Below are 18,032 nucleotides of genomic sequence, written 5' to 3'. Positions count from 1 at the left end.
TCGCCTCTCTCTGCGTAAAACACATCTGACATCTCCTCTGTACCTACTTCCAAGCACCTTAAAACTGTGCCCTCTCGTGCTAGCTATTCCAGCCCTGGGAAAAAGCCTCTGACTATCCACATGATCAATGCCTCTCATCATCTTATACACCCTCTTATCAGGTCACCTCTCATCCTCTGTCACTCCAAGGAAAATAGGCTGAGCTCACTCAACCTATTCTCTCAAGAGTCATGCTCCCCAATCCCGGCAACATCCTTGTAAATCTCCTCTGCACCCTTTCTGTGATTTCACATTCATCCTATAGTGAGGTGACCAGAACTGAGGACAGTACTCCAAGTGGGGTCTGACCAGGGTCCTATATAGCTGCAACATTACCTCTCAGCTCCTAAACTCATTCCCACAATTGATGAAGGCCAATGCACCATATACTTTCTTAACCACAGAGTCAACCTGCGCAGCAGCCCCTTACCTAAGAAAATATGTGATGGCATTGGAAAGGGTACAGAAGAAGTTCACAAGAGTAATACTGGGAATGAAAGGGTTTTCCTATGGGGACGGTTATATAGCTCTGGGCCTATACTTGCAGGAATTTAGAAGAATTGTGGGGGGTGGGGGTGGAGGGAAATCTCATCGAAACTAATTGAATATTGAGAAGTCTAGACAGAATGGATGTGGAGAGGATGTTTCCGATCGTGGGTAAGTCTAGAACCAGAGGGCACAGCCTCAGAATAGAAGAATGACCCTTTAGAATGGAGATGAGGAGGAATTTCTTTAGCCAGAGGATGGTGAATCTGTGGAATTCATTACCACAGATAGCTGTGGAGGCCAGTCATTGAGTATATTTAAAGTGGAGTTTGATAGGTCCTTGATTAGTCATGGCATCAAAGGTTATGGGGAGAAGGCAGGGGATTGAGATCGAGAGGAATAATAAATCAGCCATGATAGGATGGCGGAGAAGACTTGATGGGCCAAATGGCCTAATTCTGCTCCAGTGTCTCATGGTTCTATAGTCTAAATGTCATACATACTGCAAAAATATTCTGCTATTATACAGAAATCTCAATAGTTCAGGATCTGGCTCATCAAGACCTTCTTCCCACTCTTTTTAAATACAACAAGGCCTTTTAACCAAGCTCCTTTAAAACACATTTTGTTTCCCACACTCCCTTTCAACTCATTCTGTATAATGGAAAATTTATTATGTTACTGATGAGACTAAATTATATGTTGTTGTTGACAGTGAACCTGTTTTCAATCAATTACAAAGAGAAGGGCTGAGGAATGACAAATGTATTTCAACTTGGGTAACTGTGTGGCATTTTTCACATTCAAACCTGAGTAGGACCTATTCAGTGAATGGAAAGGCATTGATGAATGCTGGGGAACAGAGGGACCTGGGAATACAAGAGCACAGTTTGCTAAAAACAACCATGCAAATAGACAGGGTGGCGAAGAGGACATTTAGCATGCTGGCTTTCATGAGTCAGGGCACTGAGTTTAGGAGTAAGGACAGTATGTTGCAGTTATACAGATTGTGGGTGAAACCGCACTTGGAGTATTGTGAGCAGTTTTAGTTATACTGTTTTTGGAAAGACATTTCAAATTGGAAAGCATGCAAGAGATTTATGAGGATGCTGCCTGGACTAGAAGGCCTGAATTATAGGGAGAGGTTGGCCATGTTGGATCATTATTCCTTGGAGTGTAGAAGGATGAGAGGTGACCTCATAAAAGTTCATAAAATTATGAGAAGCATGGATAAAGTTGACGGTCATAGTCTTTTCCCCAAGGTTGCGGAGTCCAAAACTGAAGGGCACAGATAGAAGAGGGGAAATATTGAAAACATATCTGAGGGATAGCTTCTTTACACAGAGGGTAAAGAGTACCTGGAATGAACTTCCAGGCAAAGTGGTTGAGGTGGGTACAAAGGCAAAATTTACAAGGCATTTGGATAGGTACAGGGACAGAAGCGTCTTGGAGGGTTATGGACCGAACACAGGCAAATGGGACTAGCACGAAGGATGCTCTGGTCTGAATGCATCAAATAACTTTCTGTAAGTATTGTCCCCTATGTATTATATGGTATAAAGCACGCTGAAATTCTGTTCTGATTACATCATTTTCCTTCATTAAAATTTTCAAGTGGATTCTAGTTTCCAGAGCTTAGGGGGCAATGCTTTATTTAGTGGTCCTTTTATTTTAAAGAGAATTCTGACAAAAAATAATTTGGTTATAATTAAACATTTGATTTTGATTCTAAGCTTTCATTTTGAAGTGTTTTCGCTAAATTGTTCCAGAAAAAGATGAACATCCTTTTGCACGCTATACAACATAAACAAACACTTATGAAAGCAGTATAAAGTGAACAGCTGTGGTTCTTACTTACCTTTCAATGGACTTGTGAATACGTCGCCACTGAGGATAATGTGCCTCTTGTTCAAAGCCACCTCCTCTGGCTCTGGCTTGCTGAGCAGCAGTAAGTGGTCTGGTGTCAATTATATAACCACGTTTCCCTGCTCGTAGAGTGGCATTAATCAATCTTTCATCTTCCTTGCACCTTCTTCCGTTGGTTCCAGTCAATGGCTGTGCGCTGCGCATCATTACCTAAGTACGTTCCATTATTAAATTAAAAAATTGAAAAATTGGATATAGCTAAACAAATATTCTTATTTTAACACAGTTAATCAGAAGTAAAATCATGAACTTGATTCAATTTGTTAAAGATACATTTGCCCCAGTGTTGCAGAAACTATTTTTCCTGCACATGAAACAAAATACATGATGAGACTTCGGATTTTATAGTCAGTAGCATTGAAACTTGCTATTGATCTTAACAAAATCTGCCAAGTAAATGCAAGTTGGAATGTGCCATGTTGGTTGCATAGTTAAACACTATAGTTTCACAGACTATAAAGCAAGAAGTAAATAAGCACCAACTTTAAGTGACTTTTTTAACGTAATTAAGAGGAAAATGAAATAATTGAGACCATCAAGTAATTAAGGGAGAAGCTAAAATGTCAAGTTAAAAATACTAGATTTGTAAAAAGCAAGTAATTTAAAAATAAACTATGGGGATAACAATCAACATTTTTAATAAAGAGTCTTAGGGCCAGAAGGGTAATTATGCCATAATTATGATTAGTATGCCATTAAAAGCTAAGCTACTTCACATTCAGACATTATTTGACAGCATTTTTTCTTAAACAGGAGGCACAGTTCATGACTCAAGTTTGTCAGTTTCTCCCAACTATACTAAGCATACTTACAACACTACATACTCTGAAGCTGCAGGGAACTATTAACTGCAAATTCTGGATTCTTAAGCTGTAACTGCACATGTGCAAACTCTGACATTTGTAAACTTTCATAGCCTCTCCATAATTTCACTGTAAATTATAGACCAGTTTAAATAACTCCAGATGTTTTCTGATCTGTTTTTAATTTGCTAACATTATGAAAAAAGTAACTGAGGAATCCTCCTATATCTATGAATGTCAGGTTGCTATTCAGTGTGGTTCATCATTTCAATGAAGCCATCACTTCAACATTAGAAGTTATTTTTAACTAAATACATCAGCAGAGCCATACTGGTACAGATCACAATCCTTCAGTCACATTTCACAGCCAGGCTGTACCACAAAATTTCCTACAAAGTTGACTGAAGTAGGATGGCTTGGTTTCCACAAAACCTCTGTTTTCAGACATGTTTTTTTAAAAAATAAATACTTAGTTTCAGATATCCAAAGCATTGAAAAAGGACCTACATCCAACAAGAATTAACACCAACACAGCCAACATTTTCAAGAAGGGTGCTTACGTGGTCATCCTACAAATTCCTCTCATTTCTGTGTTCTCATTACTCTTAATTCTAACGTGTTCATGTAATGATCTGAAGAAAATGTTGCCACATTGATTTCACTGCCTCTCAAAAATTTGTAAGGTTGATGGTCTACCAAAGCAATCCACCCCCTTCCCCACAATAAAAATGAAAGTGAAAGAATAAAAATGAGACTTCCTCTCGCCCAGCAGACTTTCAGTAACTGTTCTTCCATACCATAATCAAGTGACCCCTTTCCACTGGCTATTGCTCCAGATTTCTTGCCTATTTCCAATGGTCAGGTCTCTCAGTCTGTGACACTCCTCTTCTAAGTGTCTTAAGGTGCTCATTGTCTAAAGCCCAATATAGGTGCTATAGTTATTGCATATAGTTATACATAAGTTTAAAATGCCCAATTAGAAACTTTCTGCCATCTTGTCTTGGTTAATGTCATCTTAAAATTTTAGCTGAACACCTGCAGTTGAAAATTAAGTAAGCCTCAAAATTGTTTCATCAAAAGTTATACAATATTATATGCCCAGAAATTCCATCAACTTTTAAAGCACCATTTATAATTAAGAAATAAAATCAGCAGTTTGAAGAACCTATAACCCCATTCTCTGATCCATTCCTTTGCCCATACTGAGAAACAATCCTAAAGGAAAACATTACAGATCCAGTTTAGTTGTACTTTGAAATGCAAATTAACAAGCAGCCCTTCGTGATTGAAGTTTCTCATTCCAGCTGGGTGGGTGCAGTCAACTCTGAACTCTTAAAAGGGCAACTGACATGATCATGATGAAGCAAAACAAATGGCAGCATGTGACCCAGGAGTGCCGATGTCAAGTTCTGCTCTAAATACATAAAATACCCAATATCTCAGCTTTAAAGCAGAGATGTCTGCTACTATATCTACATATCCTATTCCTTCCTATTTGGTTTGCAACCAATCTATTTTTGTCCTACTTTTTCCAATCCGCCCACTTCTATCTTTACATCTCCACTTCATTTTTTTTTGCCCTCAGCTGCCACTGCAGCCAGTCCACTTCCTCTCCCACAAATGACCTCTATCCATTGGGGAAATGTTAAAATGATAGTGCAACTTCCTGCCACTTTAACAGGGATGGAGTTCCTCGTCCTCACCTACCACCCCATGAGCCTGCACATACAACACATCATTCCCCACAACTTCCACCATCTTCAACGGGATCCTAACACCAAAATCATCTTAATCTTCCCTCCCCAAACCCCCACCAACTCTCTGCTTTCTGCAGGGATCGCATCCTCCATGATTGTCATGTCCATTTACCCCTCCCCACTGATCTCCGTCCCGGTACATATCCCTACAAGCGACAGAAAGCTTCACCTGCCCATTCACCTTCCCCCTTACCTCCATTCAGTTGCTGCAGGTGAGGCAACACTTTGCCTACAAATCTGTTAGTGTTGTATCCAGTGCTTTCGATGTGGCCTCCTATACATTGGTGAGACCCAAAGAGGACCGCTTTGTCGAGCACCTCCACTCCATTCACCAAAAGCAGAATTTCCCAGTAGCCAGCCATTTTAATTCCCATCCCCATTCCAACATGTCAGTCTATGGCCTCCTCTTCTGTCACAACGTGGCTACTCTCAGAGTGGAGGAGCAACACTTCACATTCTGTCTAGGTAGCCTCCAAATCGATGGTGTGAACATAGATTTCTCTCTCCAGTACTTCTTTCCTCTCCTTCCCTCTTCTATTCTCCACTCTGGTTTCCTACCTCTTTTCCTCACCTGCCTAACACCGCCGCACCCCGCCCCCCAACCCAGTATACATCCCTCCTTCCTTTTTCCTATGGTTCAGTTTCTTACCCATCAGATTCCTTCATCTCCAGCCCTTTACCTTTCCCACCCACTTGGCTTCACCTATCACCTTCTAACTACCCTCCTTCCCCTCCCCCCACCTTTTTATTCTGGTGTCTTCCTCCTTCCTTTCCAGTCCTGATGAATGGTCTTGGCCTGAAATGCTGTTTATTCATTTTCACAGATGCTCTCTGACCTGCTGAGTTCCACCAGCATTTTGTGTGTGTTGCTCTAGATTTCCAGCATCTACAGAATCTCTTGTGTTATTGCAACTTTAAAATGGCTACTTAACTGCATCTGTGTACCCTTATCCAATGCTCCTTCACTTGAAAACTGTAACTATTTCCACAGTAAAAACCTGAAAATGTCTACATGTAATATTTCCCTTCCCAATAAAATAATCTGTTGTTTTCTTTCATAGCCACTCCTATATCGTTTGCTGGAGTGTAAGCAAATGAGAATCTTAAATTTTAAAATTAGATGACTACTGTAAAATCCCATTTCTAACCCTGGAGAATTGGTTCTTGGTCCTACAAAATTTATTATTCACAAACACACATTTCAAATTGAAATTAAAATTTTACAGACAACAAAATCTGAACTCTAAACAGAGAAATAGATGTAAACAACTGCATAGCAAAATAAAAATTTCTCTCATGTACTTTGCAGACCCTTTGCAAAACCTACATGGCAACACAATCTGTCACTAGATTAAATATTTCTAGCAGTATCATCTTTCACTGTGTATTTTTGGCTGCGAAATTAAAATTGCAAGTTTGGCAGACATAATCCTCCACTTGAAAACTGAGCTTCCAAAGACATTATCACATGCTTCCACCAAGCTGATGCACTTCTCACTGCAATCAATCATGTCATACTAAGCCAGACATGATAGTTAAGGATTTCCCCGAAAAAATGCCTTCAAGAAAATTGCAGTGTATTTTTAAAAAATTCTCATGTAGGTAGAAAATAGTGCAATGATAGGACTAACTACAATTGCACAGACTTTGGAGAGCATTATATTTCAATTATGGCCAGAACCGGACGGCTTGAGCTACAAGGAGAGACTGGATAGGCTGCTGTTTCCCTGAGGCATAAGAGGGTGAGGGGTGACCTTACAGAGGTGTATCAAATCATGAGGAGTGTAGATAAAGCAGATTGTTACCATCTTTTTTTTCCACCCTGGAGTAGGGGAGTCAAAATGGTACTGGTGAAAAATGGCACCGCTTTGCAGGCAGCTTAAAAAACTTCTAAATATATAGCCTGATGAAGGGTCTCAGTCCGAAACTTTGACTGTTTACTCTTTTTCATAGTTGCTGCCTGGCCTGCTGAGTTCCTGTGTGTATTGCTTTGGATTTCCAGCATCTGCAGATTTTCTCATCTTTGTGGGTCTAAATATACTCTTCTGAACTACTCTCACTGCAATCTACAGGATGTAATTTCCCTTCAAGTAGCGTACTTTCAAGCCATCTTAATGAACTAGCCATTTCAGTATCTGATGAAGGACTCGGTGGATTTAACTCTCAATGCTACTTGTACTGCAAGGTACATCACCATAGCCGTGAGGAGGCAAAGTGTGGGAATAAAGGGAGCCATTTCTGGCTACCAGCCGGTGACTAATGATGTTCCACAGGGACCTGTGTTGGGACTGATTCAATTTAGGTTATATTGTCAGTGATTTGGATGATGGAATGGCTTTGTTGCAAAGTCTGCAGACGATATGAAGACAGTTGGAGGGGCTGGTAGTTTTGAGGAAGTAGAGAGGCCACAGAAGGACTTAAGACATTTTAGGAGAATAGGCAAAGAAATGGCAGATGGAATACAGTACAGTATTGGGAAGTGTATGGTTATGGTAGAAGAAATGAAAGGGTTGACTGTTTTCTAAATGGACAGAAAATACAAAAAACTGATGTGCAAAGGGACTTGGGATTCCTTGTGCAGGATTCCCTAAAGGTTAATTTACAGATTAAGTCTGAGCTGAAGAAGGTAAATGCAATGTTAGCATTCATCTCAAGAGGAAGGATATAATGTTGAGATTTCAGAAAGCACTGGTGAGGCCTCACTTGGTGTATTTTGAGCAGATTTGGGCCCCTCATCTTAGAAAGGATAGAACATTGAAAACATAGAAAACCTACAGCACAATATAGGCCCTTCAGCCTACAATGCTGTGCCAAACCTTAGAAATTACCTAGGATTACCCACAGCCCTCTATTTTCCTAAGCTCCATGTAGCCATTCAGGAGCCTCTTAAAAGACCCCATCGTTTCCGCCTCCACCACCATTGCCGGCAGCCCATTCCACTCACCACTCTTTGCATAAAAAACCTACCCAACATCTTCTCTGTACCGACATCCAAATACCTTAAAACTGTGTCCTCTCGTGTTAGCCATTTCAGCCTTGGGAAAAAGCCTCTGACTATCCACACGACCAATACCTCTCATCATCTTATACACCTCTATCAGGTCACCTCTCATCCTCCATTGCTCTAAGCAAAACAGGCCAAGTTCACTCAACCTATTCTCATAAGGCACACTCCCCAATCCAGGCAACAACCTTGTAAATCTCCTCTGCACTCTTTCTACGGTTTCCACATACTTCCTGTAGTGAGGTAACCAGAATTGAGCACAGTACTCCAAGTGGGGTCTGACTAGGGTCCTATATAGCTGCAACATTACCTCTCGGCTCTTAAGCTCAAACCCACGATTGATGGAGGCCAATGCACCATATGCCCTCTTAACCACAGAGTCAACCTGTGCAGCTGCTTTGAGCGTCCAATGGATCCGGACCACAAAGTCCCTCTGATCCTCCACACTGCCAAGAGTCTTACCATTAATACTATATTCTGAAATCATATTTGACCTACCAAAATGAACCACCTTGCACTTGTTGAACTCCATCTGCTATTTCTCAGCCCAGTTTTGCATTCTATCAATATCCCGCGGTAACCTCTGACAACCCTCCACATTATCCACAATACCCCCAAAGTTTGTGTCATCAGCAAATTTACTAACCCATCCCTTCACTTCCTCATCCAGGTCATTTATAAAAATCACAAAGAGGAGAAGTCCCAGAACAGATCCCTGAGGCACACCACTGGTCACTGACCTCCACGCAGAATATGACCCGTCTACAACCACTCTTTACCTTCTGTGGGCAAGCCAATTCTGAATCCACAAAGCAAAATCCCCTTGGATCCCGTGCCTCCTTACCTTCTCAATAAGCCTTGTATGGGGTACCTTGTCAAATGCCTTGCTGAAATCCATATACACTACATCTACTGCTCTACCTTCAATTTGTTCAGTCACATCCTCAAAAAATTCAATCAGGCTCATAGGGTATGACCGGCCTTTGACAAAGCCATGCTGACTATTCCTAATCATATTATTCCTCCCCAAATGTCCATAAATCCTGCCTCTCAGGGGATCTTATCCATCAATTTTACCAACCACTGAAGTAAGAATCACTGGTCTGTAATTCCCTGGGCTATCTCTACTCCCTTTCTTGAAGAAGGGAACAACATCTGCAACCCTCCAATCCTCCAGAACCTCTCCTGTCCCCAATGATGATGCAAAGATCATTGCCAGAGGCTCAGCAATCTTTCCCTCGCCTCCCACAGTAGCCTGGGTACATCTCGTCCGGTCCCGGTGACTTATCCAACTTGATGCTTTCCAAAAGTTCCAGCACATCCTCTTTCTTAATAAGTATATGCTCAAGTTTTTCAGTCCGCTGTAAGTCATCCCTACAATCACCAAGATCCTTTTCTGTAGTGAATACTGAAGCAAAGTATTCATTAAGTACCTCTGCTATCTCCTCCGGTTCCATACACACTTTTCCACTGTCACACTTGATTGGTTCTATTCTCTCACGTCTTATCCTCTTGCTCTTCACATACTTGTAGAATGTCTTGGGGTTTTCCTTAATCCTGTCTGCCAAGGCCTTCTCATGGCCCCTTCTGGCTCTCCTAATTTCATTCTTAAGCTACTTCCTGCTAGCCTTATAATCTTCTAGATCTCTATCATTACCTAGTTTTTTTGAATCTTTCATAAGCTTTTCGTTTCTTCTTGACTAGATTTACAACAGCCTTTGTACACCACAGTTCCCTGTACCCTACCATCCTTTCCGTCTCATTGAAATGTACTAATGCAGAGCTCCACGCAAATATCCCCTGAATATTTGCCACATTTCTTCCATTCGTTTCCCTGAGAATATCTGTTCACAATTTATGCTTCCAAGTTCCTGCCTAATAGCCTCATATTTCCTCTTACCCCAATTAAACACCTTCCTATCTAGTCTGTTCCTATCTCTCTCCAATGCTATAGTAAAGGAGATAGAATTGTGATCACTATCTCCAAAATGCTCTCCCACTGATAGACATGAAACCTGACCAGGTTCATTTCCCAATACCAGATCATGTACAGCCTCTCTTCTTGTAGGCTTATCTACATATTGTGTAAAGAAACCTTCTTGAACACACCTAACAAACTCCACCCCATCCATACCCCTCACTCTAGGGAGATGCCAATCCACATTTGGGAAATTAAAATCTCCCACCATGACTACCCTGTTATTATTACACCTTTCCAGAATCTGTCTCCCTATCTGCTCTTTGATGTCCCTGTTACTATTGGGTGCTCTATAAAAAACACCCAGTAGAGTGACTGACCCCTTCCTGTTCATAATTTCCACCCACAGAGACTCCATAGACAATCTCTCTGTCTTCCTCCTTTCCTGCAGCCATGACACTATCTCTGATCAACAGTGCCATGCCACCACCTCTTTTGCCTCCCTCCCTGTCCTTTCCGAAACATCTAAAGCCTGGCACTCTAAGTAACATTCCTGTCCCATTCAAATCTCTGTAATGGTCACAACATCACAGCTCCAAGTACTGATCCACGCTCTAAGCTCATCCGCTTTGTTCATAATACTCCTTGCATTAAAATAGACACATCTCAAACCATCTGTCTGAGCACATCCCTTCTCTATCACCTGCCTATCCTCCCTCTCACACTGCCTACAAGCCTTCTCTATTTGTGAGCCAACCGCCCCTTCCTCCGTCTCTTCAGTTCGGTTCCCACCCCCCAGCAATTCTAGTTTAAACTCTTCCCAATAGCCTTAGCAAACCTCCTAGGCAGGATATTGGTCTCTCTCGGATTCAAGTGTAACCCGTCCTTTTTGTACAGGTCACTCCTGCCCCAAAAGAGGTCCCAATGATCCAGAAATCTGAATCCCTGCCCCCGGCTCCAATCCCTCAGCCACGCATTTATCCTCCACCTCATTCTATTCTTGTACTCAGTGTCACGTGGCACAGGCAGTAATCCATGGACTACTACCTTTGAGGTCCTGCTTCTCAACTTCCTTCCTACCTCCCTGTAGTCTGTTTTCAGGACCTCCTCCCTTTTCCTACCTATGTCGTTGGTACCAGTATTAACCATAATCTCTGGCTGTTCTCCTTCCCACTTCAGGATATCGTGGACTCGATTAGAAACATCCCGGACACTGGCACCTGGCACCTGGCACTGTGACACATCCGTGTTTCTTTCCTGCGTCCTCAGAATTGCCTGTATGACCCCCTAACTGCACAGTCCCCTATCACTGCTGCCAACCTCTTCCTTTCCCTACCCCTTCTGAGCAACAGGGCCAGACTCTGTACCAGAGGTACGGCCACTGTTGCCTCCCCCAGATAGGCCAAACCCTTCCAACAGTACTCAAACAGGAGGGGGGCAGCCACAGGGGTACTCTCTAGTGTCTGACTCCTGCCCTTCCCTCTCCTGACTGTTACCCACTTATCTGTCTCCCAAGGTCCCGGTGTAACTACTTACCTATAGCTCCTCTCTATCACCTCCTCACTCTCCCTGACCAGACGAAGGTCATCAAGCTGTATTTCCATTTCCCTAACCTGGTCCCTAAGGAGCTGCAGCTCGACGTACCTGGTGCAGATGTGGCCATCCGGGAGGCTGGCATGTGCTGAAACTGGAGAAGGGTTAAAGGAGGTTCACGAAAATAATTCCAGAATTGAATGGCTTGTCATATGAAGAGTGTTTGATGGTTCTGGGCCTGTATTCACTAGAATTCAGAACTATTAAGGGTGACAGGCCTTGATAGAGTGGATGCCGAGAAAATGTTACCTATGGTGGGAGAGTCCAAATCTAGAGGACACAGCCTCAGGATAGAGGGGCGTCCTGTTGGAACAGAGATGAAGAGGAATTTCTTTAGCGAAAATGGTGAATCTGTGAAACTCTTTGCCACAGGCAGCTGTTGAAGAGAAGATCCCCAGAGGCAGGATTTATGAACGTTTGGAGAGGTATAATATGATTAGGAGTAGTCAGCATGGCTTTGTCAAGGGCAGGTTGTGCCTTACGAGCCTGATTGAAGTTTTTGAGGATGTGACTAAACATATTGATGAAGGTAGAGCAGTAGATGTACTGTATATGGATTTCAGCAAGGCATTTGATAAGGTTCCCCATGCAAGGCTTATTGAGAAAGTAAGGAGGCATGGGATCTAAGGGGACACTGCTTTGTGGATCCAGAACTGGCTTGCCTACAGAAGGCAAAGAGTGATTGTAGACGGGTCATATTCTGCATGGAGGTCGGTGACCAATGGTGTGCCTCAGGGATCTGTTCTGGGACCCTTACCTTTCGTGATTTTTATAAATGACCTGGATGAGGAAGCGGAGGGATGGGTTAGTAAGTTTGCTGATGACACAAAGGTTGGAGGTGTTGTGGATAGTGTGGAGGGCTGTCAGAGGTTACAGTGGGACATTGATAGGATGCAAAACTGGGCTGAGAAGTGGCAGATGAAGTTCAACCCAGGTAAGTGTGAAGTGGTTCATTTTGGTAGGTCAAATATGATGGCAGAATATAGTAAGACTCTTGGCAGAGTGGAGGATCAGAGGGATCTTGGGGTCCGAGTCCATAGGGCGCTCAAAGCAGTTCTGGCCGCCTCACTACAGGAAAGATGTGGAAGCCATAGAAAGGGTGCAGAGCAGATTTACAAGGATGTTGCCTGGATTGGGGAGCATCCCTTATGAAAACAGGTTGAGTGAACTCGGTCTTTTCTCCTTGGAGCGACGGAGGATGAGAGATGACCTTATAGGTGTATAAGATGATGAGAGGCATTAATTGTGTGGATAGTCAGAGGCTTTTTCCCAGGGCTGAAATGGTTGCCACACAAGAGGACACAGGTTTAAGGTGCTGGGGAGTAGGTACAGAGGAGATGTCAGGGGTAAATTTTTTACTCAGAGAGTGGTGAGTGCGTGGAATGGGCTGCCAGCAACGGTGGTGGAGGCGGATAGGATAGGGTCTTTTAAGAGACTTCTGGATAGGTACATGGAGCTTAGAAAAATAGAGGGCTATGGGTAAGCCTAGTAATTTCTAAGGTAGGAACTTGTTCCGCACAACTTCGTGGGCCGAAGGGCCTGTATTGTGCTGTAGGTTTTCTATGTTTCTGTGTTTCTAAGTCTTTATGTATATTTAAGGCAGAGGTTGATAGATTCTTGATTGGTCAGGGAATGAAGGGATACAAGGAGGAGGTATGAGATTGGGCTGAGAGAGAAAGTGGATCAGCCATGATGAAATGGTAGAACAGACTTGATGGGTCAAAAGGCCCAATTCTGCTCCTGTATCTCATGGTCTTAGGAGGGGGAGGACTCCAAGCCAGACTGAAACACTGGGGTATAAAAAATCCTCTTGTCTGTATCTTGATAGCAAACATACAGTCACTGGAGAACATGAATGAGTTGCTAAAGGCATGAATGCTGCATCGGAGGGAAATGAAGGATTGCTGTGCTCTGTGTTTCATGGAGACATGGCTAATTCAAGACATGCCAGATATGTCAGTAAGACCTTAGGGCTTCTCAATACACAGCATGGACAGGACCTTTTCTGTATCTTTTTGCAAATTTTGCACAGTTATTGTCTTTTGCACATTAGTTGTTTGTTGTCCTGTTGGATGCGGTCTTCATTGATTCTATTGTGCTTCTTGTATTTACTGTGAATTTCTGCAAGAAAATGAATCTCAGGGTTCTATATGGTGATATATATGTACTTCGGTAATAAGTTTACTTTGAACTTTGAACAGTGTTAAGCTGAGGGAGAAAATTTTGAAAGGAACCCAAGGGTTCCACATAGAGGGTGATGGCTGTGTAGAATGAGCTGCTAGGGAGAAGCAAAAACAGGTAAAACTACAGTATTTAAAAGACATTTAGGCAAGTACATGAATAGAAAAGAATCTAAACGAAATGAGCTCAGGCAAACATCTTGATGGGCATGATCATGTTGTGCTGAAGGGTCCATCTCTATGTTGTATAACTATGACTCCGTATCTAATTTTAAATGAGACTTCTTATTGTTATGATAGCACAATCGTAATTACAGTACTGCTAATAACACTCCTGTTCTGCAAATGTGATGATGCTATTTTCATGCTCTACCCATCTATCAATTTCTGCCAGTGACTACATTCCAGTTCATCACAATGGATTTGCCCCAGGCTAAAAACCTGTAGTTGTATTGCATGTAATTCAGTGTTGCAATAAACAGTTATTTTATGTCCTGATACTTAAGCACTTTTACTTTCTTTGAGACTTGTACTGTATTTTGTCCCCTTAAATTATTTTTTCAGAGTTTGAGTTACTTCCTGTTACGAGAATACACATAAAATTAAGATGTTTGCTGGCCTGGGCTAGCATCAGTGGCATCAGCAGTTGGTCTGCCACCTGCCCTCAGGGGAAGGAGAGATAAGGAACAATGGAGCAGCGTCTGGAGATGTGTAATGAAGGGATGTGGGAGGAAGAGCTGTCTGGAGCGGCTCCCCCCTTTGAGCCCTGAACTGTTTGAAGTGATGGACAGGCGATACCCCAGCAGGGGGATAAAAAGGGACAGGTTCGCTAAGACAGACACACACGCCACCCGAGGTAACGAGACCCTGGAAGCGGTGCGCTTCTCACGAGTGGGTGAGAAGTGCCAGACAACGACAAGGGTGGAAAGGTACGATCAGCGGGAACCCGGTGTGTGTCCGCCCTTGCCTGGGTGCCGGGTTCACTGCAGAGGATCGACCGCATCTGGAGGAGGGGTCACAGTCGGTGACCTCAGGTGACATCACCAAGGACCCGCCCAAATGCTGTTTGTGAGCCATCTCGCTGGTCTGTGAGCCATCTTGTTGGTCTGTGAGTGAAGCCGTTCTGAATGATGAGTTGTTCCTATTCTATCTCTCTCTTCCCCCACGTTGTCCACCGCCATGGCAACGATTACTGCGAACTGAACTACTAAACTGGACTGAACTTTGAGTCATTTTGAAATTGGTCATTTACCCCTAGACAACGATAGAGCTTGATTGATGCTGTTATCTTAATTCTGTGCACATGTGCGTTTATCATCACTGAACTGTTGCATTTATTATCCTTTCGATTACTGTGTTGCTTGTTTCTTTAATAAAACTTTCTTAGTTCTAGTACTCCAGACTCCAACTGAGTGATCCATTTCTGCTGGTTTGGCAACCCAGTTACGGGGTACGTAACATAAGTGGGGTTCTCGTCCGCGATTTTGAACGCTAAATTTGGGACGGAGTAAATTGATTGGGTTAAAATTCCCGAAAGAAAGAAAAGACAAACAGCAGAAATGGAGGTTGAGGAATTTATAAAGGCGCCGACCTTGGAGGCATTAGAGGATGCCAGGAAATCGGAATTGATAGCTGTGGCAAAACGGGTGAATCTTGCTAAGGTGAAGTCGACAATGAGGAGAGAGGAGATACACAGAGCTATTGTAGAGCACTATGTATCTAAAGGTGTGTTTCCCCAAGGTGAGCTGGGGGAGGTGTCTATTGAAAAACCTGCTGGAGACGCGGTACAGGTACAGCTTGAAAAACTGAGACTCGAGCACGAGTTCCGGGTACGGCAGTTAGAAAGGCAGGAGAAAGAGAGAGAGGTAGAAAGGCAAGAGAGAGAAAGACAGTTGGAGAGAGAAGAGAGAGAGAGGGAAAGACAGTTGGAGAGAGAAGAGAGAGAGAGGGACAGACAGTTGGAGAGAGAGGAGAAACAGAGGGAAAGGGAATTTGAGCTGGAGAAGTTAAAGATAAGGGCCGAGCAGGGGCTCGTGCCGAACCAAGGTGGAGGGTTCCGGGCGACCCAGGAGGTTAGGCTGGTTCCCCCATTTGACGATACCGATGTGGATCGGTACTTTCTCCACTTCGAAAAAGTAGCTATAAGTCAGGACTGGCCGAGGGATAAGTGGGTTGTTTTACTTCAGAGTGTACTGAAAGGGAAAGCCCAACAAGCTTACTCCGCTTTATCCCCGGAAGATGCCCAGAAGTATGAGGTGGTGAAGGAGGCCATCCTCAGGACTTATGAGTTGGTCCCGGAGGCATACCGGCAGAGGTTCCGGAATGCGAGGAAGCGGTGGGACCGCACGTATTTGGAGTTTGCTCGCGAGATGCAAACATATTGTGAGCGTTGGTGCGCCTCGAAAGGGGTAGAGGGGGATTATGACAGACTGCTGCAGCTGATTCTGATTGAGCAGTTTAAAGGTTGTGTCCCTGAGGGTATGAGACCCTACCTCGATGAGAAAGAGGCAGCCACGTTAGCCGCAACTGCTAAGTTAGCGGATGAGTATGCGTTGACGCATAAAATGAAGGTTGCCCCGAGTAAAGGCTACCAGAAGGGTAGTCAGGACGGCGGGGAGAGTCCGCCGGAAAAGTCAGAAAGTAAGCCGGGGACTAGTGAAAAGGATAAGGTAGACCGGGAGCAGCCTGGTAGGAAGTCTCCTGGGGTCGTCTGTTATAATTGTGGGAAAGTCGGACACTTTGCGTCCAGGTGCTTTGCCCCAAGGAAGGAGACGGGGAAAGGAAAAGCGGAAATTTTGAATGGCTGTATTGAGCTGTTAAGCGAACCGCTAGGGAAGGACAGGTCTGAAAAAGTCCAGGAAGGGCGCGAGAGGTTTATCTCGGCCGGACTGGTGTCAGTGAAGGAGAGGTTAAAACCAGTTCCAGTGCGGATCTGGAGAGACACGGGAGCGTGTCAGTCACTAATACTGAAGAGTGTATTAGAGTTTAGCTCAGAGACCCAGACTGGGGAGGTAGAGGTCAAAGGTGTTGGGGAAGGGACAGAGTCAGTCCCTTTGCACCAGATACATTTACAGAGCAACCTGGTCTCTGGACTAGTCACGATCGGGGTGAGGTCCGAATTACCGATGAAAGACGTGGAAGTCTTGCTCGGTAATGACATCGCCGGAGGAATCGTGTTCCCAGTCGTGAGATTGACGGGTCAGCCTGCCAGCATGGAGGCCCCGCCCGCGATGGTGAATTTGGCTGAAACATTTCTGCCAACCTTGTATGAGACAGGGTGTAGTGAGATAAGAGGTAGTGAGGGAGCTGGGACGGACGTAGCAGTAGCCGGGAAAGAATTTGTGCAGACGCAGGAGCGAGACGAGGGGCTGATGGTTTTTGCCGAGACCGCTCTCTCTGACACAGCCTTGACAAGCTATTGTGCAGAGGAGGAAGTGCTAAGGAAGAAAGGGAAATCAAGTACAGTACCCGCAGATGAGGAATGGGGGGTGGTGCAAAAGAGTTATGGGGATGAGGTTTTTAACATGGCCCACGAGGTACCCCCCGGTGGACATTTTGCGGTGCTGGAGGAAACAGTTGGTGGAATCATGAAAGAGATTTACCGGCTGCCCAGGGGGAAGAATGTTATTGATCATGACCGACGCGAACTGAGACGGTCACCGGTTTTTGATATGCTAACAAACCTGGTCGGTGTTAGCGTGGAAATCAATGAAGCTAGGGGCCCCCTGCTAAGAGGAAAAAACCATTTTGAAAAGATTAGGATGGGATCGGTCAGATGGGAGAAGGCTATTGTTTTGGCCAGGTCTACTGATAAGGTCTCTCCCTTAATCCCCGAAGGAGTAATTACACGACTCGCACCCATGTGTTTGATTGTCCCGAGGAAATGCAAAGAACTGGGACGTTGGGTTATGTCTGTTACAATAGGGCAGCCAAGTAAACAACACCCATATTTTTCGAGTAATTCAGTGACTAAAGGGCTGATGAACACAGAGGTGTGTATTGGCAATTTAACACGGCTGTCTGAAGCCAGTTTGATAGTGAACCTTGAAAAAAATGAATTCGGCCACACGAGAGTCACTTACCTGGGAATTGTGGTGACACAGGGGCAGCTGGCAGTGATGCAAGCTACAGTGCAGGCTATCGCTGACCTCCCAACCCCGACAGACAAGAGGGCCCTCAGAAGGCTTTTGGAGATGGTGGGGTACTGCAGGAAGTTTTGCAATAACTCTGCGGTCAATACCCGTCCCCCTCCTACTAAGCCCTTGCGAGGGAAAATTGAGTCGGAATGGGACGACCCTTGTTGTTGTGGTCCGGGACAAAACCAAA

At 44.0% G+C, this 18,032-nt stretch overlaps 1 protein-coding gene across 2 annotated transcripts in view; it reads right to left on the bottom strand.

The window, feature by feature from the left end:
* Window positions 1–18,032, bottom strand: part of mtmr9 (myotubularin related protein 9) — a 119,965-nt gene that overhangs the window by 29,884 nt on the left and 72,049 nt on the right. For both annotated transcript variants that reach the window (XM_063035583.1, XM_063035590.1), the window contains exon 5: window positions 2,384–2,601. In XM_063035583.1, the coding sequence (XP_062891653.1) occupies window positions 2,384–2,601 (218 nt within the window). The remainder of the gene's footprint in view (window positions 1–2,383; window positions 2,602–18,032) is intronic.

Source organism: Mobula hypostoma, chromosome 2 (genome assembly GCF_963921235.1).
Source record: "Mobula hypostoma chromosome 2, sMobHyp1.1, whole genome shotgun sequence".
NCBI classification, from domain to species: domain Eukaryota; kingdom Metazoa; phylum Chordata; class Chondrichthyes; order Myliobatiformes; family Myliobatidae; genus Mobula; species Mobula hypostoma.
The sequence above is the reverse complement of the archived record's forward strand: the minus strand, read 5'-3'. Positions and strand labels throughout refer to the sequence as shown.